Source organism: Lottia gigantea (assembly GCF_000327385.1).
Source record: "Lottia gigantea unplaced genomic scaffold LOTGIsca_9, whole genome shotgun sequence".
Taxonomy (NCBI): domain Eukaryota; kingdom Metazoa; phylum Mollusca; class Gastropoda; family Lottiidae; genus Lottia; species Lottia gigantea.
In genome coordinates this window covers 4,356,002-4,380,755 of record NW_008710950.1, presented here as the reverse complement: position 1 = coordinate 4,380,755, position 24,754 = coordinate 4,356,002, and the positions used below count along the sequence as shown (strand labels likewise).

General features: G+C 29.5%; 2 protein-coding genes across 2 annotated transcripts; one reads left to right on the top strand and one right to left on the bottom strand.

Annotated features, from left to right (window-relative positions):
- Window positions 1–17: 17 nt before the first annotated feature.
- LOTGIDRAFT_229882 (hypothetical protein) lies at window positions 18–17,023 on the top strand. The gene is made up of 34 exons (XM_009068453.1): window positions 18–50; window positions 604–778; window positions 1,298–1,405; window positions 1,684–1,909; window positions 2,262–2,368; window positions 2,627–2,698; window positions 3,046–3,234; window positions 3,496–3,584; window positions 3,954–4,012; window positions 4,088–4,147; window positions 4,301–4,355; window positions 4,854–4,931; window positions 5,229–5,472; window positions 6,225–6,305; window positions 6,915–7,025; window positions 7,304–7,528; window positions 7,751–7,830; window positions 8,058–8,217; window positions 8,500–8,572; window positions 8,795–8,986; window positions 10,148–10,254; window positions 10,540–10,637; window positions 10,766–10,858; window positions 11,023–11,131; window positions 11,446–11,592; window positions 11,819–11,920; window positions 12,180–12,305; window positions 12,707–12,760; window positions 12,840–12,953; window positions 13,415–13,584; window positions 13,836–14,096; window positions 14,426–14,539; window positions 14,767–14,888; window positions 15,265–17,023. Exons 2-34 carry the CDS (start codon window positions 647–649, stop codon window positions 15,609–15,611), a joined length of 4,305 nt encoding a protein of 1,434 aa, XP_009066701.1. The 5' UTR covers window positions 18–50; window positions 604–646; the 3' UTR covers window positions 15,612–17,023.
- A 2,404-nt stretch (window positions 17,024–19,427) lies between these two features.
- Window positions 19,428–23,742, bottom strand: LOTGIDRAFT_109065 (hypothetical protein; the record flags this gene model as incomplete). Its single annotated transcript, XM_009068452.1, has 8 exons — window positions 19,428–19,548; window positions 19,718–19,856; window positions 20,417–20,501; window positions 20,613–20,685; window positions 21,171–21,343; window positions 21,671–21,793; window positions 22,979–23,083; window positions 23,524–23,742. The coding sequence occupies 8 exons, from the start codon at window positions 23,740–23,742 to the stop codon at window positions 19,428–19,430; spliced, it is 1,038 nt and encodes a 345-aa protein (XP_009066700.1).
- Between the last annotated feature and the right edge of the window lie 1,012 nt (window positions 23,743–24,754).

The window sequence follows — 24,754 nt, the reverse complement described above, 5'->3', positions numbered from 1 at the left end:
TGTAGGCTACAGGTGAGACAACTAATGTTAGTGGATAGAGACTACCAAAGGTAAGTGATGAGTGGTAAAATATCCAAAATATATTATATCTTTTACATCAGAAGTAAAAATGTATATTACATTTACTTAGCATGTACCAAAAATGCAAAAAATACGAACTTCTTAAAACCTGTAAAAATGTTATTAAATTGATTACTAATCTTTTTTTTAACTTAGATTATCGATTATCAAAGAGATAAAGTTATCTCCAATCATATGTTTTTTTGTGTAGTTAATTAACAGAACCTTGATTAATCAGAGCACAAAGAGATTTTAATTTTAATTGAAATTTCTGGCCTGTTATCCTTGAAATGTAATCTAACTCATGATTTTTTAAAGTCGAATTTTGAGACAAATTTTGTAGCCTTGTTGAGGATATTGTCTTTTTTTAGTCTATGACTGATAAAATAATATTCAACTCAATCACAATATTTGGTACCGGTACTTAAAAAATCCCTGAACAGTTGGCATTGTGAAAGTGTATTAAGATATTATACCCTTGAATTCACAGATATCTTGCCCTTTAGTATTTGCAGTACAAACTCGCTTAATTTTTTAATTCAGATTATCAATGATGACATTGGAATAAATAAAGAAATACAACAGAATGAATATTATAAGTTTGATATTAACAGTGGTATATCTAACACCATGTATCACTGCCCTGACAACAGTCTGTACTATCTATAATCAAACTATCTCATCTGGTGTACCTGGAGAAGCTTCACTTTTAGCAGACGTAAGAATTTTTTCAATGTAGTTAAAACTTATTTGTGGTAAGGATTACTTTAATGGATGTAAATCATTTCATAAGATATTGAATATGTACAGTAGGTTTGAATCAATCTCAATTTCATGTTTCTTCTGCAGTTTTCTACACTATGTCATCCATGATCTGATGCAATTACTCTTTGTATCAGGTTCTGTGGAGTTAACACATATGGTTAACAATATTATATTATACAATGTATATTGTATAATTTCTCGCATTATCTAAGTTAATCTTTAGATGAACACAGCATTTGAACTGAAGATGCATAACAGTTTCATCAGATCATGTATGGCAAGCAGAGCCACCTTCAGAAAGAAACAACGACACATCCAGTTTGTGTATAAATGATATTACTATGTATATTTTATGTATAGTTGTATAAAATTTTATTATGATTATTATTATTATACAACTACTGTTACTTTCTATATTCAAATAGTACATTTTATTCATGACAATGATATAAAATATGTTTTTATCTTGTAGGTAACATATTCCACTAATACTGGTACTCCATTAACAGAAACTAGTGTAGAATATAACATACAAACAGATACTGCTGTTCCTAATGTAATTATTACTAAAACTATACAGGTAATGTTCATTTCTAGTACAATACAACTTTCTTAATTGACCCAAATATTTTTTGCATAATTAGGATCTAAGTGGTAATATTTTCAGATATGATTTTTTGTACATGAAGATATGCTCCTTATAAGATATAAAATAGTGACCTGAAATCCTTATTATGAGCTAGTTAACATTGGTAGCTCCACTGTTTTTAATTTTTCTTCAAAATGCACCTCAAGAGAATTTTTCTCAAGTATGCTTGTATTGTATCATTAAATGTTAGAAATAATTTCATATTTTAGGTGACAAACAATGATAAGAATAATCCCGAAGTTAAAATATCAACCACTCTATATCATACTATAAACTCTACCTTTAGTTATATAAAAGATGTATCTTTCAATGATGATCTTACTGCTGGATTATGGGCTGTGTTAGGAGATGGATTTAAACCAGGAATATTGGAACCAGGAGTATCTAATACTGGACGCAATCAAGTTTCTTGGAATGTGGCTTCAAATATAACAGGTTTGTTGATTTGGATTAGGACCATGCAAAACTGTGTTTTATTACCTTGGTGGAATATATAAGCATGCTTGGATACTTGGAGTCCCATTCGTCTTGGCATTAAAGCACTGGCCTTTGTAACAGAAAAATTCTCTTCTGGTATAGAGATATGATTTATTAACCAAAGAAGTAGTTTTACTCAAAATTTGTACTGATATGGTGTTTATAACAAAGCTTATGTTCCCAAAACTGAAGCAAATAAAACACTATGGAAATTTGTACCGAGAATGTTAACATTTATTTATGTATATAGTCAAACTTGATCATCTCCTTCCGATGTACACTTTAATTTCGATTTTTTTTTTTCTTGTAGCAAATAATAGTCGGACATTTGAATATTTAGCTGAACCTAGAGGAGAAGATATGAAAGGTTTACCTCCTGGCAAATCATCTTACGCTTCATTTGTTCAGTTTTCTGATGTAAGTTATCTTCTGGACAACAAGTTCTAGTTGTCTTATATACATGATTTTCAGAAATCTTGTATTAAATTCTCTGATGTTATACTATATTGAGGCAAGTGGTTCTATAAAAGAGTACCCTCTATAACACCTAATACTATATTTTAAGTTACTATCAATAAAATGGTTGGTGGAGTAAATGATGTTTGAATTCTAGCTCTCAGAATAAAGTAAAATTAAACATATTTGTAAAATTGAGCATTTTTTTTATTTTTACAGTCAGCAAGTGTGATTTACTCTACAGTTAAACCTACTGTTTGTGTTACAAGAACTACAGTTTTACAAAAAAGTGTAAGTTCTAGAATTATATTTTTTATTTGTGATGTTATAAAGGGTCAGACTGGTTTATATTTGGACTGCTTGTTTTGATAACTTTAATATTTGATCACAAATGGCTAGAACCAATATTATATCATATTAAGGGTGTGATTGATATATGCTATTGGAGATGCTCCTTAATTTAAAAGGGGGGAAAGCCAAAAATAGACAGTGACCAATTTGCTTCGCTTTGATGGGATCAAAGGCATCATTATTTGAGCGGTCTAAAAGTGTAGGCCTAAGACTATATCTGACGTTAAATGGAATGGTTACAAGTAGATTAGATGAATTGAATCACATTTTCATAATTTTTTCTTCAGTTATTTTACCAACACGGTTTTACAGCGTTAAGTTTTTTCATGGCTTTTATACTGGGTATTTTATTAGTTATATTAATAGTGTTCTGTATTGTTACTATTATGAAGAAGAAAGGGTTAATGGCTACTTCTATATCGCCGTCTAAATTAGATGTAAGTAGTAGTAATAGTAGTAGAACAATAGTTGGAGAAGTAAGTATTTATTAGTTTCTAAGAAAAAAAATGTTTTGCATGCAAATTGGAATGATGCTCTGTTAGGATTCACTGATGAAAGTGATTGGCTTCTATGTATTCAAATCTGTCAAATGACCAGAAACATTTCAATACTGTCAAGAGCAGATTCAACTTTTCTTTTTCTAATTCAACATTATATCAATTTGTATCTCAAATAGAACTATAAATTAAAAAAAAAACGTTCAAATGTATCAGTTTTTATCTTAACAATGTTTTTAGCAAAGGAAGTTGAAAGAAACAGGAAAGAAGATAGTATTAGATCCTAAAGATGCAATCAAGAAAGGATTCAATTCTATCAAAGATTACAGGTAAGACACAGGTGTATAGCCCTCATATCACTACAGATATTTGAATAAAAAAACACTGATTCTTTTATGAAAGTTTGTCACCATGTCCAATTATATCACCTGGAGTATAAAATAGTTGTAAGGTTCCAACCTGAACAAAAGCTTTTCAGGTTTTGGTTTTGATATTTCAGTTCAATTAGAATGGTGAAGTACATGCTATTATATTTCAGTTATAAGTACATGTTATTATATTTCAGTTATAGGTGCATGCAATTATATTTCAGTTATAGGTACATGTTATTATATTTCAGTTACAGTACATGTTATTATATTTCAGTTATAGATACCTGTTTTTATATTTCAGTTGTAATACCTGTTGTTATATTTCAGTTACAGTACATGTCATTATATTTCAGTTATAGATACCTGTTATTATATTTCAGTTATAGGTACATGTTATTATATTTCAGTTATAGATACATGTTATTATATTTTAGATATAGGTACATGTTATTATATTTCAGTTATAGATACCTGTTATTATATTTCAGTTATAGGTACATGTTATTATATTTCAGTTATAGGTACATGTTATTATATTTCAGTTATAATACATGTTATTATATTTCAATTATAGTACCTGTTATTATATTTCAGTTATAGTACTTGTCATTATATTTCAGTTATAGATACCTGTTATTATATTTCAGTTATAGGTACATGTTATTATATTTCAGTTATAGATACCTGTTATTATATTTCAGTTATAGTACCTGCTGTTATATTTAAGTTGTAGGTACATGTTATTATATTTTAGTTATAGTACCTGTTATTATATTTCAATTATAGTACCTGCTGTTATATTTAAGTTATAAATACATGTTATTATATTTCAATTATAGTACCTGCTATTATATTTAAGTTATAAATACATGTTATTATATTTCAGTTATAGTACCTGTTATTATATTTCAGATATAGTGCCTGTTATTATATTTCAGATATAGTACTTGTTATTATATTTCAGATATAGTACCTGCTGTTATGTTTCAGTTATAGTACATGTTATTATATTTCAGTTATAGTACATGTTATTGTATTTCAGTTATAGTACCTGTCATTGTATTTCAGTTATAGATACCTGTTATTATATTTCAGATATAGTACCTGCTGTTATGTTTCATTTATAGTACCTGTCATTGTATTTCAGTTATAGATACCTGTTATTATATTTCAGATAAAGTACCTGTTGTTATGTTTCAGTTATAGGTACATGTTATTATATTTCAGTTTAATTGGACCTGATGATAGTATAGTTCATATTTTGGGATTAAAAGATAAATTACAAATGTTTAGAGAAATTGACAAGTAAGTTCACAATATAAGATGATTAACAGTAGCTTAAGACTGTATGATGATAGCTGCAGAAATGTTGGCATCTATTTTAAGCTAGATTTTTGCTTTGATCTCATCACATGCTTAGGAGTTCACTGAGTGCCATTGATGAAAGATTAACAATTTGCTTAGGAAAGGTTTGGGGCTTGTAATCTTTCTTTCTTTCTAAAGATTCACAGCATATATTTAGCACCCAGGAGCTACCTCTACCTCAGTGCATGCCAGAAGCTGTGTTGCACACATGGATTATATATTATGATATATTTTCAGTCTGGATATTGTTACCACAATTCATGTAGATACAGATATAGAGAAAGAACAAAATGAAGCGGCTACACAGACAGGGTTAATGTTAATACACAATATGACATTAAATAATGATATTAATAAACAAACAGAAGATGATGTTGTTAACAGATTTAATAATAATCTAAAAACTCTAGACAAGAAACTAGATGATGATTATAGAAAGGAAATGGAGATTATTTTAATTAGATTGTGTGCTAGAAATAAGGTAAACTTAACATGAAAAAAAACTGAACAGTTTGAGGTTTTCAAATACATGTATGTGAAACTGGTTCCCGAACGACTTTAGCCATGATCACAAACTTGCACATTATAATTTGTAACGTTTGTCAGGGGTCTAATACTTATCATTGACTAGAGTGTGGTGAGGGATATACCTTCATTTTTATATGCCCACATGAAATGAGGGGCGTATATTGTCATCACCCTGTCGGTCCGTCCGTCCACAATTGCTCCTAAACACTCTACAAGTCACAATTCTTGAGTGATTTCGATGAAACTTGGTATGGTTGTTTGTAATCACCCAAGGATGAACCCTATTGAAAATCAGAAAAATCGAAAAATATTTAGTATGGTGAGAGCACATAAACACTCTAAAAGGCACAATTCTTAATGTATTTTGATAAAACTTGGCGTGAATGTATGTTATCACACGAAGATGAACCCTAACGAAAATCAGAAAAATCAGAAAAATATTATTGTCCTTGTTATTAAAAACGCGTTTAAGTTTTAGCTTCTAAACACTCTAGAAGGCCCAGTTCTTGACAGATTTTGATGAAACTTGGTGATATTATTCAGTATCGCCTCAAAGAGTGTATGTCAGAAGGTTCATACTGGTAATTGTAATTGCCAAATATTTTTATTTAAAATCAAAGCTGCCAGTGGGCGTATATTACTTTGCCTGGCAAGCTATCTTTATAATTTTTGAAGTAAAATTCTAAAATTCGTCTATGATTGTAGGAAAAAGTAGGAGAAATGCTGCACAGACATAATATGGAGAAAGAAGAAGTTGAAGAAAATGCTGCTGATTTAACGGAAAAGGTACAAACAATCACTGATTTGCTAATCTGATGAGGAATAATTTCTACTTTGTTGGCGAAATCAAAAGTTACTTTATTAATATTCTTATTTACATTAGCCGAGCAGATTTAGTCCAAGTTTGTTTCATTGTTTTAGAGTATAGGAAATTGAGATTTTTCAATTGTTTTACTTATGCAAGTCATGTCAATGGTTTATACCATTTACTTTTAAGATGGGTTCCCTTATTTTCAATTATGAAAATGAAAATGCTGATACTTATCTGAATAGAAAGTAGAGGTGTTCTAATGACTTGAAAAAATACCAGTTTGTCTCGCATGTCCATAATTAATTCATAATTAGCTAAATTGGAAGAGAATTACCAGCAGAATTCCAATGAGTGACCGATCAAGAAAGGTCAAAAGTCTTTTTTTTTTATGTGGACATTTATGATTGGTTACAACTCTTGATTCTATGCAATAAGAATATAATGATATGATTAAGAATACATGATAATTCATTTGATACACCAATTAATTAAATAGTTTGCTTAATTTGACACTAAAAGATAAGGAAACCTATCATTATAATCAAATTGCTTTAATCATCTAAATCATGATATTCTACTTTCAGGAAAAACAAGACTTTTTGGATATATTAGATAAACAGCAGCAAACAGAACAAAATGAACTAACTTATGTTTTAGCTCTAGAACAAAATGAAGAAGCTGAGAAATTGAGAAAGGTCAGTCATAGATACTTTTGTACCTGCCAATTTCACTAAAAACTAAATGCTCTTGCACTGCAATTTATCAAAAGAATACATTGGACCCTAACAAATTCATATTAGATAGATTTTGTGAAATATGATACTATTTTTACAACATTTTTATGTACAGTATTGCAAGAGAACTCTGATTGGAGGACATGTTTTACAATTATTCCTGCTACTATACCCATACTCAAACATTTATTGCATCAAGTACAAGAATTATATTTGATAATTGAATGTCTGATTTACAGGAATTTGGAATCCGAAAGAGAATGGGTATAAGAGAGATACAACAGATTATGATTAATGATGTAACAGAGAAAGGTAAACTGACACAAGAACAAGCTGACTGGTTAATCAAAGAACATAAAAAACAACAGGATGCTCTACAGTTGTTGTTTGATGATGAAATTTCCAGACAGAGAATGACCTTAGAGGAGAAACTTGCACGAAGAAGAGCATTGGCTCAAGCTAGTGTAAGTTTTACTGATTACTATTTAGATTGTGTTGTTAAGAAGGAAATATAAGACAAAGGCGTCAATAAAACCTGATTGTGACCTTAGTATTAACTGCTCAACTTCATGTACCATTTAAAATGGCATAGGGCCCCTTCAAGAGTGATAATAATTTTTTTTATAGCATGATGGTAGTTACAGGTCTTTCTTCAAATTTTGACAAAGTCTGTTCTATATTTTCAGGAATTACAAGAAGATGATCAAACAGATTTATTAAATACTATGGCAGGACATCAAGTTGGAGTTATTAATAAACTTAAAAAGTATGTACTTCAGTAGCTTTAATATTGAATCTTGATGACTTGACTATTTTACCATTTATCTATACCTGGTTCTGCCTGGTTTAGCCTTATTTCTTATTAGGAACATTTTTATCAGAGGGTATAAATTTGGGCTTGGTTGCATAATTTCAATCAAATTCATCAGAATTCAAGGTAATTCTTTGGTTGGCCTTTCTGTTAGTTCTTAAATTTTCATATCTATTTTATAGACAAAACAAACTAACTGATGAAGAAGCAGAAGATATGATAGAAGAAGTTAAAAAAGATATGTTAAATGCCAAGGAAAAGATGGATAAAGAAAAAGAACGACAAGAACATGAACTTCATAAGAAATTGAGTATTTTGAAACAAGAAAAGATGAATACTATTGTAAGTTTATTATCAGTACTTTATACATTTACCATTTATCTTTTGGCCAAATTTCATGTCAATAAATCTGTAAATTATTCCATCACACTATCATTTAATTACTAGTTCATAACAGAATTTCACTATCTTAGAATATTGTATTTATTATTCCCCTATGACTTACCTTATAAATGTACACTATTTTTTAAAAGTTTGCCTTAATTGTGTTCTTTTATCAAATATTCACCCCAAAGACAATTATTGTAAAGTCAGACATTAATTTATTTGTTTCTCTATTTATAGAGAAAGAAACAAGAAGGAGAGTTAAATGAATATGAAAAGAAATGTAAAGATCAACAAACCAATGGACCAATAGGTAAATAAATAATAAATTGACACCATGTAGATCACAACTTAATCAATGTCATACCTACTCAGATTTTTTTCCTTAATTAAAGACATTTCATATGAACTCTAGATTTCGAAGTATTATATATTGTTTCTACATTACTATAATTAATGAAATGTCCCCTGTATGACATCTGTATATGTTGTTTTGGATTAATTTAGTGGAAACAAGTTTGTGTTGATATTTCAGAGCCTATATCTGTTGTGGAAGGTCTCCTTTCTCTACGTTCAAACCATAGAGCTGAACTGTTGTTTGCTGAGATAGAGTTAGATAATGATCATAGTAAACAACTAGAGAAAGCTAGAGATCTTATTGGTGAACGAGCCAAAGACGATCTGTATGCCATGGAGAAAGCTTTATTAGAAAAACTCCAATCTCAAGGTTTGTAGTCATGTTTGTTGTATACCTAATTCTGTAGTATTATTGTAAATTTTTTGAATTTGATGTCATACTCCTATCAGTTACTTCTATCAGTTACATAGTGATGTTTGTAGAAAATCATTTACTAATGTTTAAATCATTGCCCACGTTAGTAACATAGTGATGTTTGTAGTAAATCATTTAATATTTTTCTAAACTATTGCCTCCATCAGTAACAAAGTGATGTTTGTAGTAAATCATTTAATATTTTTCTAAACTATTACCTCAAGCAGTAACAAAGTGATGTTTGTTGTAAATCATTTAATATTTTTTTAAACTAGTGCTGCCATCAATAACATAGTGATGATTGTAGTAAATCATTTAATATATTTCTAAACCATTGCCTCCATCAATTACAAAGTGATGTTTGTAGTAAATCATTTAATATTTTTCTAAACTATTGCTGCCTTCAATAACATAGTGATGTTTGTAGTAAATCATTTACTAATGTTTAAATCATTGCCTGTGTTAGTAACATAATGTTGTTTGTAGTAAATTCTTTTGATATTTTTCTAAACTATTGCCTTCATCAGTAACGTAGTGATGGTGATGTTATTGTAAATCATTTACTAATGTCTAAACTATTGCCTCCGTCAGCATCAGTAACATAGTGATGTTTGTAGTAAATTCTTTTGATATTTTTCTAAACTATTGCCTTCATCAGTAACATAGTGATGGTGATGTTATTGTAAATCATTTACTAATGTCTAAACTATTGCCTCCGTCAGCATCAGTAACATAGTGATGTTTGTAGTAAATAAAAAGATGTTAGATATTTCTAAACTATAGTGTCCATCAGAAACATAGTGATGTTTGTAGTAAATCGTTTAATATTTCTACACTCTGGATCAGTAACATTGTGATGTTTGAAGTAAAGTCCTTAATATATTTCTAAACTATTGCCTACATCAGTAACATAGAACTAATTAAGTTTGTTGAACATAATTTTATATATCTTAAACTATTCTTTGATAAAAAAATGATCATTAATTATGTAAGTAGAAATTTGCTTCCATCAATGATATTGAAACAACAAGTGTCAAAAAAATCATTTGATATTATGATAAATGATTATGTGTATTAAACAGTTTTAGAAATAAACTCTGAATGAAATTATTACAGGATTAAAAGATGATATCAATAAAATAATTAAACAACATGAAAGAGAAGTAGCTGAATTATGTGAGAGTCAAGAAGAACAGAGGAGAAGACAACAAGAGAAACTTATGGTAGGTCTAGATATCAGTTGAAGGGAAGGGTACTTTAGGCGAAAACCTGTTCCCTAATCCTTTCATGTAAATACAAAATATAATTTCTCTTCTTTTTCATCAAATAAACTTTAATCTGATAAATATTAACTTAAATTTCTATAGATTATACTGTTGTTACTATTGTGGCCCAGTTGATTTCTCCGGAGTCAGTCTACAATCAGTCTGTAGATAATGGTTTTTGGCTTTATGTTTGATAAAGTGAAATTGTAAATTAAAATTATTTCTGTTGTTGTTTATTTTCAGGAAGAATTATCAAGAAGAAAGAAGGAATGGAATCAAAGAAAAATGAGTGAGAAAAAAGAACAAGAAGAACTTCGAGAACATGAATCTAAAGTTATCGGGTATGTCAGTAAAATGAAAATTAGAAAGGTGTTTGCTGCAGATTTCAATGTATTTCAAATACGACAAATTTGATTTTTTTTTAAACAATGTGCCGTTCATTATTGCTAAAGTTGATTTTTTCTTGTAGAAAACTAATCAACAGTCAGTTATCTATATCAGAAGAAGATAGATTAAAAATAATGAAAGAACATGAACAGAATATGATTAAACTAGAAAATACGTAAGTTAGGCTTAGATTAATATTGAAATGCTAATGTCAATGTTTCTCTATGAATATTGCTAATTGTATAATGAATTATTTAGTATTACTTAACAAATATGTTTGAAAAACTTTTGACAATCATTACATGATGATGTTATTATTTTTAACAATTTTGATTTAAGATTAACGTTAAATAAATTACGACAAAAAAGAATGTTAGAAGAGAGGCTGGCTTTACGACGGGCTCAACAGATGGATAAATTAAGACAAAAACAAGTATCTGAAGTTCAGGTATGAATATTTTTCATGTTTCATTATCAAAAATGTAATGTTCATTAATGACCACTGTTCATTCTGAACCTGAGAAAAACATGCAAAAACAATTGATATTGGAAGATGGATGCAAAAGTTTGATATCTAAATTATTAGGTTTTTTCACCTCACCCTATCCTATCCTATCCAATCAACTCCCATAATATCAAATACCATCATTAACAGTACATTAAACATTCTATAGGAAATAATTTAAGGTTATATACATATAATGTGTGATTTTTGAAGTAAATCATTAAATTATTCTATTGTATGATATCTATTCTACATAGAAACAGAGACAGAAAGCTATTAATAATGGTGAAAATGATGATGATGAAACTCATAATAAAGAAATAGAGTTAATGAAGAAACATGCTGAACAGAGATTATCTATATTGAATGGTCAGATGTTAAATATAGATGAAGAACTTGATGAGGTATGGTTCTATTTTTATTTCTCAAGAAATATCTTCATCAATTAAGGAGAATTCTGATTTTGGAGGAGTTTAAAAGCTCACAAAACTACATAAAAGGTGCTAAAATAGATTTGTCCATATTTGAATATTAATGTGATGCTAGTGTATGAGTGATCAGATTTTTTGTATAAATAACATAATACTTAATACAGGTGATCAAATGAATGAAATATCTTTTCTGATTTAGATAAGAATAGAAATGGTGAGAGAAAGAGCGATAGCGTTAAAAAGCCAAGAAGAAAGACTAGGAACTATGATAGCTAGACTACAATTAGATAAAGCTAAAGAGGTAAGATGAAAACTCACACTGTTGTCAACATGGTGTTTTTGACACGGCCCAGCGTTTATATGAAATTCGGCTATCCGTCTGTCTGCTAGCGAAAGCATCTTCTTGCAGAATATTTAAAAATGATACAGATGAATTGCTTCTATGGTCAACCCTGTAGAAATTATAGTAGTTTTACATCAATCAATTGACCATTTGGAAGTAGGTTCATGATAATTTTGGAAGAAGATAATTACATCTTAAGATATATTATTATTTCTAGCTGGCTAAAATAGAAGAACAACAGAAGGCTATCAATAATCTCAAGTTAAATTTAGTAGATGATTTAAATGATAGAGGTATTTTATCAACACCAGAATGCGAGAAATTATTGGAGAGTCATAGAAAGGTAAGTACAAGGGTGTTGATTGGGTAGTATTGTGGTCATTGGACCTCCAGATTATCTGGTTGAAGTAATGTTGATCCAGATATCAAATATGATATCTATAACCAGTAACCTTGAATGAATGCACTAATGAGTCAATGTAAGAGAATCTTGCATGCAAAAGACAGACATCTATATGATATGAAAATAAAATATACAAATTCACTTGTACATGTATACTTAATTAGTTTCTTTATGATATTCTGTTCAGAATAACAGTTCTAATTTACCATGGAAGTTGTAATAGTACTTTATGAAGCTTGTTTTGTAACAGATAAGGAACACAGTAGTCACTAAATGATACCAGATTCCTCATTAATGACTGTTTTTTTTACAATTCAAAGTGTTTCTCAATCTGATTTCAGCAAAAAGAAGATTTGATCAGAAAGCTAGATGAAAACAGAGCTAAACAAGAAAGGGTAAGCATATGTCTGATAATTTTCACCTTGCTTTAATGCTCTTTTTCTTGAAAAATTATTTAATTCTACCTTTTTTCAGTCTTTACAGTTCAAACTGGATGAGAGAAGAACTGAACGAGAAAAATTGTTTGTCTTATTTCAAAATATTGATATAGAAAATATTACAGAAGAGTCTGTGGACAGGGCCTATGACGTATGTAAAAGGCATGATTTCACTGAGCCTGTGATATAGGAATGATAGCTTCACCAAATCTTATATTCATTTTAACACAAACACATTCAGTTTGAGAAGAATGATTACATTTACATTTCATTTCAGCTGTAACTTTTTTTTTTAGCTCTAGGTTCATTTTTAATTTGAAGGGCTCACAAGCAGACAAATTATCACCTCTGACTTTTTTGTTTGAAACACCAGGATGTAATTCTTCTGTGCATTTAAGATTTTAATCATTTGTGTAAGCTTAAAGCACAGTACTAAATATATTGTAAATTTTGACAAAATTGTTGTATAGTATGTATTATTTTATTTTTATTGTTCCATATTGCCTAAAATTGTGAATCTTTGACACAAGTTACTGTCATTATACGATCTCTCATGCACGAAATGTTCTATAGAGAGTTTGAGATAACTGAATATATTAATGATAATTATAGGCCTTAAAGAAAAGACTGGGTGAAAGAGTACAACTACGAGAAGAAACCATGATTAAACTACAAGATAAAGCAATGCAGAATATGACCACATTGTCTGGTAGTAAAATGGCCGCCAAATTAAAACGTATGATGTTGATGCACAAACAGTTACTGGATTTGGAAAGATTCAGGTTTGTTTTTCCATGCAAAATTCTTGTCAGAAAAAATATATATACATATAAGCATTCTTGAAGATCCACATTTTTTTAGCGACTTTGCTATTTTTTCCTAGATCATTAGATCAATCTCTCTTTGATGACTAAAATAGAAACAGAGTCAATTTTTGTAAATTGCCCATCAGTAAATTTGATCCTTAATCTCTTGGAGATTTGGTGAGTACACAAGACAATTCCCTGATTTATCTGTTCATTGGTTTTTTCAGGAATCAAATGGATAGAGAAATATCTCAAACACTGGAAGAAACACGAAGACAATATCAAATACAGAAGTCAGAAACCATTCAGAGCCAAGAAATGGAATTTATAGCAAAATTGGTGAAGTTTGGACACCTACAGAAAGGAGAGCTTCTTGATGTTATTGGTATTTTGTTTCCTAGAAAATCTATGGAAGAAAAACAACAGTTATTGAATAAATTATATGATGAAGATCAGATCTCAAAAATCACACCTCAACAAGAAGAATTGTAAGTTAACTTTAGATTAATCAATAACTTTATAAAATACCAGTGTGATGTGATTAGAGGTATATGTATAACAGATATAACTAGTTAGCCGAAGTGAAATGTTGCTAAACCTACAGGTGCTTCTTGTGTGCAAGTTCTAATTTTTTATTACAAACCTGGAATGATACCTTTTCAATGAGTACAAAGCATCAAGAAAAGTTTTACTGAATTGTTATATTTAATACTTGTAGGAAAAACACTTTTATCTCATATTTCAAAATTGAAATTTCTTAGCTATTTGTCATTCAGTTTTATCTATGACAATTTGAAATTTTGAACGCCTATTTCAGGCTCAAATCATCTGGCCCTAGTACATTACCTGATAGAATAAGAAGAATGTCAGTTAGTAGTAGTGAACTTGAAAGAGTACCCAGTAGAGCCAAGTCTAGAAAAGGGGGAGATAAGTAAGTAGAATTTCTATTTTGTATTCTAATAGTTCAATTCTGTTTCTTTCCTATAGTTGAGTCAAGGTATTTCTGCACATTCAGGAGCAATGCATAACATAAATACATTATGAAGTGTAAAAATAACTTTACTCGACTTTACCTGTGTTATTGTTGTACCTTAACTGCACAGTTTGTTATTGGTTTTATATCACACAAACTAACCCACTATTTGACTATCTCTTTAGGTTTACTAAAAAGAAGAAGAAGAAAGACTTCAGACGAGAATCCAACTATAGTTTGTTAGACAGTCTGGATCCAGAGACTTTAGGCTCAATTAACCAGTCTGATTACAGACGACTCCATGATGGTACCTCCACTTTTAAAATTTGGTCAAAAAGATTCTGGAAATACAATCTCTAGAAAAATTTCTGATAAATATTTTACAAAATAATATTTAATCAAGATTAGAACCTTACCCACTTTTTCATCCAATCAGCAATGGTTAAATTTTTTATTAAGTGAGAATTTATTCCATTAAGAATTTCAGTTGACTGACAGCTAGGTTTTAATTAAGTTAGATCATATTTAGTAAAAAATTTTCCTGGTTAAAAGGTGGGTGGATTTATGATCTTACCTACATTTAACATCAATAATTTCTTTTTTTGTAAAATTAGAAACTAATGCTGGGAAATATAGTCCAGACAATATATGATGTACCGGTATTTTAAATTTGTGTTTTTCAGCAGACAATGGTTACGTGAAGTCAGGAAGAAACAGTTCTACAAGAGTTCAGGAGGATTCTCTCCATGGTAGTTATAATGATGGTTATGATAGTGATAGTTATAATAAATATAATCGCAGTCAACCGTATAATAATAGTCATTCCAATAAACATCGTGGTAGTTCGGATGATTTGAGAGCATCTGGTTATGATAATTATGGTAGAAATTATGATGATGATGATGATGATTACAGATCTACAGGTCCTGTAGGTCGACTACCTCCATTACAACCTATACAAGCCTCACCTACCAGATCAAAGAAGAAAAAGAAAAAATTATTACAGAAAATGGCACATAGAGATGATTAGCTTTTATGTATTTATTTAAATTTATTTATTTATTTTTTAATATGTTACTGTCAAATTTTTAAAAAATTTATAATTTCTGTTATGCATCAATTTTAGAATTGTTTTTGTTTGAGAAAATTTTCCTGTACCTGAATTTAGATTTAATAAATAGGTCTAATGACTAGTTTTACTAGTCTACTGTTTACACGGGTTTGACTGTCCATCATTGTCCAGAATCACATCAACATTTTTTTTGAATTGATAGCAAGTGACGTTAATCAAAAGAGGTATTACAATACTTTCCTGGAGACATTTTTCTTACCATAATAAGTGATACAAGTTAGTACAATTATATTTATACATGCCCATTGTTCTCGCCATGGTTCATTACTTTGTTACATTTCTAATAAAGTCTACAGGTTAATACATCCTTGTAAAGAGATAAAACTGTGTTAAAAACTTTTATGAAAAATATATATCACTTTCAAAAAAATTATTTGAAGTGTTATTTTATAGATTATCTTTCAAGTTCACCTAATTTTTAAGAATTTATAATCTGTGATAAAAATCTTTATATTTTTGTTTTAAATTTATTATTTTATTATAAGGATTTACTATTATATTTACATTGATTTCAATAAAATACTTATATATAATTGAAAGATCCATAGTTGGAAATTGTTTATCATAAGTTTGATAAATGTAATTATATCGGGGATAAGAATCCAATCCCTTGAAAGCACTAGCTCACTTTAATACAATGTTTTCAAATCTGACGGGACAAAATTTCTTTCAACAGTTTATTTTGAACTATTTTAGTACATTGTTTACATATTATGCCCAATTTATACATTTACATATTAACATTTCAAAATCATACAATTTACTTTACTATTACTTATTCATCAGAATAAAAAATGGATTTACTCTAATTGTCATGTAATAATATCTGAATATTTTAATCAGCAGTTGAGGTCTTACTCTGATGTAGTAAGAATTCATCATGGTATTAACACATATTTCTTTATCTTAAAATATATTGGAAATTTTATCATAGGCTATAACAGTTAATTCAGAAATAATTTTGATATATTGACTTCTAGCTGGATATCAACAATTAGTCTTATAATTAAAGAGATATAGCCATCTAACTTGATTTACTTGTGCAGCTAAATACTTCTATCTAATCTGTATGACTTAAAACATTGAACATAATGATACTTAACAATCAATAAAAAAATGGAGACTACCACCTTGCAGTTACAACTGATATGTAATAACTGGCGATATTTGCACCCACTGTATTAATTAATTATTTCCCAGTGATGATGATCTCCCAAAGAACGTTTTATAGAGGCTATCAACTGATTAAGCAAATACAACTATGCCTCTTTAAGAGTCATCATACAAATTAATAGGTTTTTGGTTCAAATATCAGTACAAATCTATATATCACATTAACTTAATATAACAATTATATCTGTTAGTAAAATTATCACAGAAAACAAACATTATGGTATAACACACTTCTTTCAAATCTAAGAAGTATATTTTAAATGACATTTCAACATGATTGACTAGAAACTAAACATTAATAACAAGTTAAAACAAAAATCAGTAATGCTGATAATACCTCTTTCATATGATGCCACTTTTCAAAAATGCATTAAAAAAAATGTAACTTTATGAAAACAATTTGTAAGTAGCTGAGGCTCCAGTGGACTAAGACTCGTGCTATGCTGTTATCATTATGCTAGCATTAATTGTAGTTTAGTGGGACCTATTGAATATATTAGACTGTAGTCTAAATAGGTTGCCAAATTAAAGTTATTATTCAGTATATAAGGCTAATTGACAGCAATAGAGTTAAAAGAAGTTAACAGTTGATTATATACGTTTTTCAGAGACAAATCTAACATAAGTTAGAAGCAGATTGATTATCATTATATATATTAGTTGGATCATCTTCATTATTAAACAATAATGGTTCTTTGGATGGTGACCCGTTATCAGCAGGAGAATCATCATTATCTTCATCATTATCTTCATCATCATCATCTTCATCATCTTCTTCTTTCAAGATATCACTGAGATCATCTGTTTCTTTAAATTCAACTTCAAGATTGTCAATATCATTTAAATGAAGATTTTCATTTTCAAGTTTCCCTGAATCAGTTTTAGGATTTTCACAATCTTCCTCTTCAGAATGATTTCCACTTTCTATATGATCACTGGTTGAGGAAGTGTTGGCTTCATTTGGAATGTCTGTTGGTATATCACAATCATTAGCTTTATGGTCCTCAGATTCTATATTACAGTCTGCTATATGATCTATTTGTATAGAAGGTATCACAGATGTTAAATCAGGTGTATTGCATGATTGAGATTCTGTATTTTCCTGAGAAGTTTCAGATGAATCTGAAGTCATGGTTTTAGATTGAGACTCTGAGAAACGAGATTCCTGATCATCACATTCAGAAACACTGTCTACTATAGGTAAATTGTTTTCATGTTCAGGAGAATTCATGTCAATAAGATTATCATCCGACTTGGAATCAGGATTAATATCCACATTATTTGTCCCTGCATTAGAATTCATATTAAAATCACATTGTATATTAAACACCAGGGAAGACTTGTTAACTTGTTTCTGAACTAAGTTAGTATTAGAATTGACACCAATAACCGACTTGTCTTCCTCTTTATTTCTACTCCTATTCTGTAATCGTGATGTAGCATCGTTTAATAAAATAGCCATTTTTTCATCAGTGTCATTATCATAGTCATGTATATCTGTATACCGCTGTTTCTCTGGACTACTTTCACTTTCACTACAACTTAAACTACTATCTAACAATGATTGACTTTCATGTTTTGTAACTGTGGTGTCTTTCTTATTGTATATCTGAGGTTTTCTCTTTTGGGCTGTTTTTTCTATGACAAATTCAGCTAAAAGTTGGTCTGAATCTTCCTCTTCTGAAAAGGCATTTTCTTTTGGAAGACTTGAATCTTTGATGGGTTCTGTAACATCTACAATGGTAAGCAATATGCATGTTTCAGTTTTCTAGGAGGATAAGTACACAACATTATGTTGATGGAATTAAGTCAAGACAAATCATTATAAGGTTTCTACTTTGAATTTAAGAACTAGATTTCTAAATATTTGTAGTTTTTGCATGCTTTTTGGGTCCACAGGGTAACGGAATTATCTGGTCTTGATATCTGATTAATTACTCAGCAGTGTATATTCTATCTAATAAGTTTCTGGTTTTGGACAAAAATAAATAATTAAAATCAAACATACCTGCTGTCTTTACTGGTATGTTACTTTCTTTAGTTGGTAATAAATCTAAATCATCCATGTCTAATGAATAGGATGAGAAGCGAACAGACTGTTGATGTATTGGACTAGTAACAGAACTAGGTGTGGCAGACGACAATTCAGATTCTAGATCATTGATATCTTCTATATTGTTTCTTTCCTCTAATTTATTGGTCGATGCATCACTAGATTCTGAGAATTGACGAGGTATTAATGTTTTTACCTCATCACATTCAGACCTCAATTTCTCTAGACTTGTCATATCTGAAACAACAAGAATTATTCAATCATTAAGGTAAAACTGAGGAACCCTAAAAGGGAAGGGTTGGTTATGAATTGATTTGTCCAATATGCAAAAACTTTCCTGCCAAATAAAAAGGTTTTAACAGGACATGTGATATATACCCTTTTTTATTTCTTTGGAAGGAAGAAGAATGGTTTCAATAGATAATACAATAGTCAAGTGAAAAGGTGAAATGATTCCATCTTGATATAGCACAGTATAAGAAAGATCATCAAGGGCAATATGATTTACAAGAGCAAATAAACAAAATCATACCTGGAACATTCCATAATCCAGCAACTTCTAATGTTTTTAATTTTTTCTCAAGTTCTGAGACTCGGCTACCTAAAAGTCTAGTAGAAAATAATAACATCTGTTAGAAATAGTATATCAACTGGATATACATGCCGTACATTAAACATGTACATACTTTTTAATACAAAAAGAAAATCTTACATGTGCTTATCCTTAAAATAAGAATTAAGTTTGACAATGATATAAGTATTTGAATTACAAACTTACTTATTAGTTTTACGTTGATGTGATAAAGCCAAATTTTTATCATTGATGGTATCTAATAAAGCTCCACATAAACCCTGTAAATCAGCCATAGCTTGTGGAGTTGAAGGCATCCCTGTTGGATTATGTAACATCTGGCCCACTATAACAAAAACACATTTCTCTCTTATTATCAATTTGATTATTTGCAATATTATCATATTATCATGAAATAAACTATAAGGTTTTCCAGCTTTTTAACAAGGTCCAGTATGGATTCCATTTGCATTATTTTATGTCAGGTGCCATGTCATAAAGCACTTAGTTTTGGTGTAAATGAGAGAGAAACAACCACATCTTTTTCTGAAAATTAAAATGGGGCAAATCTATTTATCAGTGTCCCCAATTGTGAGTTTTTAATTTTTTATCTATAGCACTTAAAACTAAATCTTCATGAGTAATATTAAATTTCTAAATTGCTTGACATTTTGATTAAAACCTTTTTTCAGAAGCTAGACTTAGAAAACTAAAGCTTGAAATGTTAATTAATGTCATAAGAAAGCGACTAATAATATACCCGTAATGAAAAGCTTCTCGTGTACAACCTTGTAAATGTACACCTGGATAAAATACCCTTTATTTTGAAACATTTAGAATTTAAACATTTGATCTAGACAAAACAAACTTCACAAAAGACAGAATGTGTTAGTAAATGATTAGTACCTTGTTTTTGTGTTATTACTAAGCCACCACTTCTACTTTGTCCAAATTTTAATATACCTTTATTTTTTCTTCTTTCTAGTATACTCTATAACATAAACAAGTTATATATTGAAACTGTTGTACAAGTATAAATAGCCTAACTGTACACCAATTTGATCTTTTTAACATGCTCAACCAGATAACTAAGATAAAATACCTTATATTTAGAAGCTGTTGCCATGGCCATTGATTTTTCTTCTTCCATTTGCTTTAATCTTTCATTTAGAAATCTGGGGAAAAAAATTGGAAACTTAATAGAATCCTTACTACAAGAATGGCATCAGTAACAGGAAGCCACAAGCCACAAGCTGTTATGTTTTCCTATGAACGGCTATGAAATTGGCAATGTTGTATAGCACCCACTTGTGTTTACCTTTATACCATAAGAAAAGAGGATCAGTCTTCAAAACGAGAGGTTAAATTAATGACTAATGCGTTTTATCTACGCAATATAATAACACAATAAAAATCCCTCGATAGTTAACTTATAAAGGAGAGAAACAATATTTCATTTTACAAGGTTAGATGTTAAATAGATGTTAAATAGATGTTTACCTCTCAAATTTACCAAGTTTCTGCCAATTATTCAGTTTAAACTACATGGTCAATCATTTAAGTGTTAATGAAGTAAGGAGTTCTTTTTCATTTTTTCATTAAACATAATATACTGGGTATAATGATATAATTCCATGAGAAAATATACATAAATACTTACTTATTTTCAGCAACAAGAGCATCAATATCAACTATTCTCTTTTCATCTCCTTTTAATATATAATTTAATTCTCTATTCAGGTTCTCATATTTACTTTTATAGGCATCAAGTTCAGTTTCTTGGTCTTCTTTTTCATCTAATAGTTGTTGTAGATCATGTTCTAATTGAAGATACTGAAAATGGTAATGAAAAGAATATTAGAATAATAAACTGTAATTGGAGTAGAGGACAAGACAATGGCAAAAATATGATTAAGGATACTTGAAAAAGCAATGGAAACACACTCATTGATTTACTAGAAAAGATATGGCATTTTTTTTTTACCAAAGATGCTGAATCAGTTGATAATAAGCATATTTGAAGGAAACATTAGAAATGCTTGAAAATATTGGAAAAAGTTTTGGAAGAAGAAACAAAGAAAGAGAGAGATTTCATCCCTCAGGATTTTTGTCTTTAGAAATTTTGTAATGGAATTGCAATGGGTTTTTCTTTCTCATTACCTGTTCTCTTGAGGCTTCTAATTGTTTAACTAAATCTTCTCTTTCATAAGCTGGGAAATGCCTGGTTGTCATACCCTCATCTGTAGAACCAACTCTTTGTCTGGCTATCTGTTCACGTAATAACTAGAACATGAAAAACAAAGCAGACCATGTCAGAAACAACGAATATTCAAAGTGAACAATACAAGTTATAGTGACTCTCTTTTAGAGACCAACCCGATAGCAGAATGGCATTACCTGTCCATCTTTATATCAAACACCATATACAGAGTAAGTATCTAGATATTATCTGTATTGTTATTGTATCAGGAAAGAGAATGAAAAAATGAACTTAATGGCATACAATGGATAAGTTAGGTAAATTATCATGCAGAATATTAACTTTTTTATTAGTCCTAAAAGGAATAAGAAAAACAAGCATAATTTCATTTTTAACAATTTAAGGCTAGGTATGAATTGTTGTTATATATGCTGTGTAATGGTACTCAGAAAGTACATTAGGTGTAAATAACAATATGAAATAAATCAATATGTTAATCAATAATAAAAGTTTGTTTGTTTCAATGTAATATAGAAATAATGGAATGAATAATAGATCAACTTAGATAATTGTCAACATATGTCCTTAATCACTCATATATTCATAGCTAGTATTCATTCAGCCTTTTCATACAAAACTCTTTGATTGTTCGAAAACTTTTTTTTATGAAATTTTAAGAAATAACATTGATACTAATAAAAAATATATTTGATATACATTAGTCAGTATAATACAATTTTATCAACTATTATTGGTTGTTGCTACAGTTAAATGTAGTACAGCTCACCTAATGTTACAAAACACTTGAATGCCTATCTATTCTTAATTTCAACAATATGGCATGAATTTGAATTTTGAATTGTATTTCTAATATTGAAGTACCATAGGAGAATTTTTGTATGATTTTGATACAAGCACCTTACATACTAACTTTGCATGTTGTAACTATTTTTGGAGGTTAAGCCACCTAACCTACTTACGTCTTTCTTAATTCAGAATCAGACAGATGTGTGTTACCGGTAATTGATTTTTATTTTAATTATAAATTAGCACCAATTGATAATAGTCCTATAACTCATTGACTGAAAAGGACTTGTTAATTGATATTACAGAATAAGATTTTTTGAGGTGACTTAATTAGTGTGTTTCAATGGCTGAGTTGGTATTGCTACCATTTTCCTTCTAATTCCAATACTCTGCAACTTTGTTTATATAATACAATGGTTTTAAACCCCACAATGAAAACTAATTTTGAACATTACTGATACCTTAATGTCTCCTTGTGCATCATTTAATTTCTGTTTTAAATCATCAACTTCAAATTTTAATGATTTTTTAACTTCTTTAGTATCACATAATAACTGAACTAAACTCTGCAACAAAAAAGATAAAGGTAATATTTATGATGTCTGAAAATGGCTCAAGAGGTTAGATTCAGATTAGGATAGATTTTTTGTCTGATTGACAACAGAGTAAATATTTTACAATAGATATATCAATGAAAATATTACCTCTGTTTCCATATCTTTATACAAATTAACATCTAATAAATCATGTGATGAGCCTCTAGGTGACTGAAAAAAAAAATCAAATATTTCCTGGGTTTCAAGTCTTATCTAAAAATCAATATAAGGAAGTCAACTATAGCATGATCAGAGATCTAGCAGCAGCATAAAGTAGATTTCCTATTAGTGACATTAACTTGATCCATTGCTCGATTCTTACAACTTACAATTATATAAGGCAGGATCTTGCAGATTTAATAATGGGCACAAGTTTTAATCTTATGAATAAAAACTTATTATATACTAACCCGGCCTGTCATTTGTCTTTTTATTGCTTGATACCTTTCTCTCAGTTGTTCTGCCATTAACTTAAACTGGTCTCTTTCACTACGACATTGGTCTAATTCTTTACTTAATATCAACAATGCTTCACATTTACTATCCAGCTTGCAACGGCAAACTTGATACTGAAATGTGAAATCAAATTCATGCAGACATATTAAGCTTATACTGTATGCAATCTTCATTTTTACTAGATGAAAAGATTATGGAGGGTGTTTTGTAAATTTAATGCCCATGGCTCAATATTTTCATAAAAATGATGACCTTGAGTATGGACTAAGTTATCAACAAGTTATACTCATAATTAATCCTAAGCCTATTTACTCCAGAAAATTTTTCTGATTAAGGCCTATCACTGAACTTGTTTGTAGTGAAGAACACCTTTTGTCAGCATTTGTCATTGTACTGCTATTACTACATTAGCCTTGATCGACCCTAATTCTTGGATGCATTAAGTTCAATTCTTGGGCATTAGGTACACATGTATTATTATCATCTCATACTACTGTAAAATGATTCTTCATATGGTACCGGTCCGGTATATAACATTGTCATGATGACATTAAGTCATTACAACAGAAATCTTACCTCGTTTGCCAAGGTATCATACTTAGCCTGAAGATCATTCAAATCATAAACAGACATCTCTTCCACTTTAAGTACACCGTAACGCCAATTGGAATGTTTCAGTCGATAAAAAAACATACACTTTTATCCATTTATTCATTAATATCTGTCAAGACATTTTTCAGAATGACAGATTTCCACCATATTGATTATTTACTTGTGGCAAGAATAGGGGAAATAACTCTGATTGAAAATTGACACTATTAATTCATTCATTTCAGTGCATCTACTAACTTTTCAGAAATGAAATTCTGTATACATTCAAATGTAAACTCCAATATAATTCTGAGAGTCATAGGTTGTCTTTAAGTTGATGAAAAAATTAAGCGGTTAATTTAGAAAGTAACGATACACCAAAGCACAGTATCGGATTGTCCATCGAGTTACCCGTTCTTCTCAGAATGATTAATGAATTCATCAACATCCCTAGTAATTAGCTTCCTGTTATCAAAGCTTAGTTTTCTGAGATCGCTGAATTTCCCAAATGTAGTAGGTGCGGTTGGTGGTATTCACATAAAGAAAGCAAGATAATATACGCTCACTGGCAGCTTTGTAGGCCTATTCAATCAA

Coding starts and splice junctions, on each gene's coding strand:
- LOTGIDRAFT_229882 (XM_009068453.1), top strand. CDS start 647: ATGAATATTATAAGTTTGATATTAACAGTGGTATATCTAACACCATGT. Junction 6,306..6,914: donor CTGCTGATTTAACGGAAAAG/GTACAAACAATC, acceptor TTCTACTTTCAG/GAAAAACAAGACTTTTTGGA. Junction 13,585..13,835: donor CTGGATTTGGAAAGATTCAG/GTTTGTTTTTCC, acceptor TGGTTTTTTCAG/GAATCAAATGGATAGAGAAA.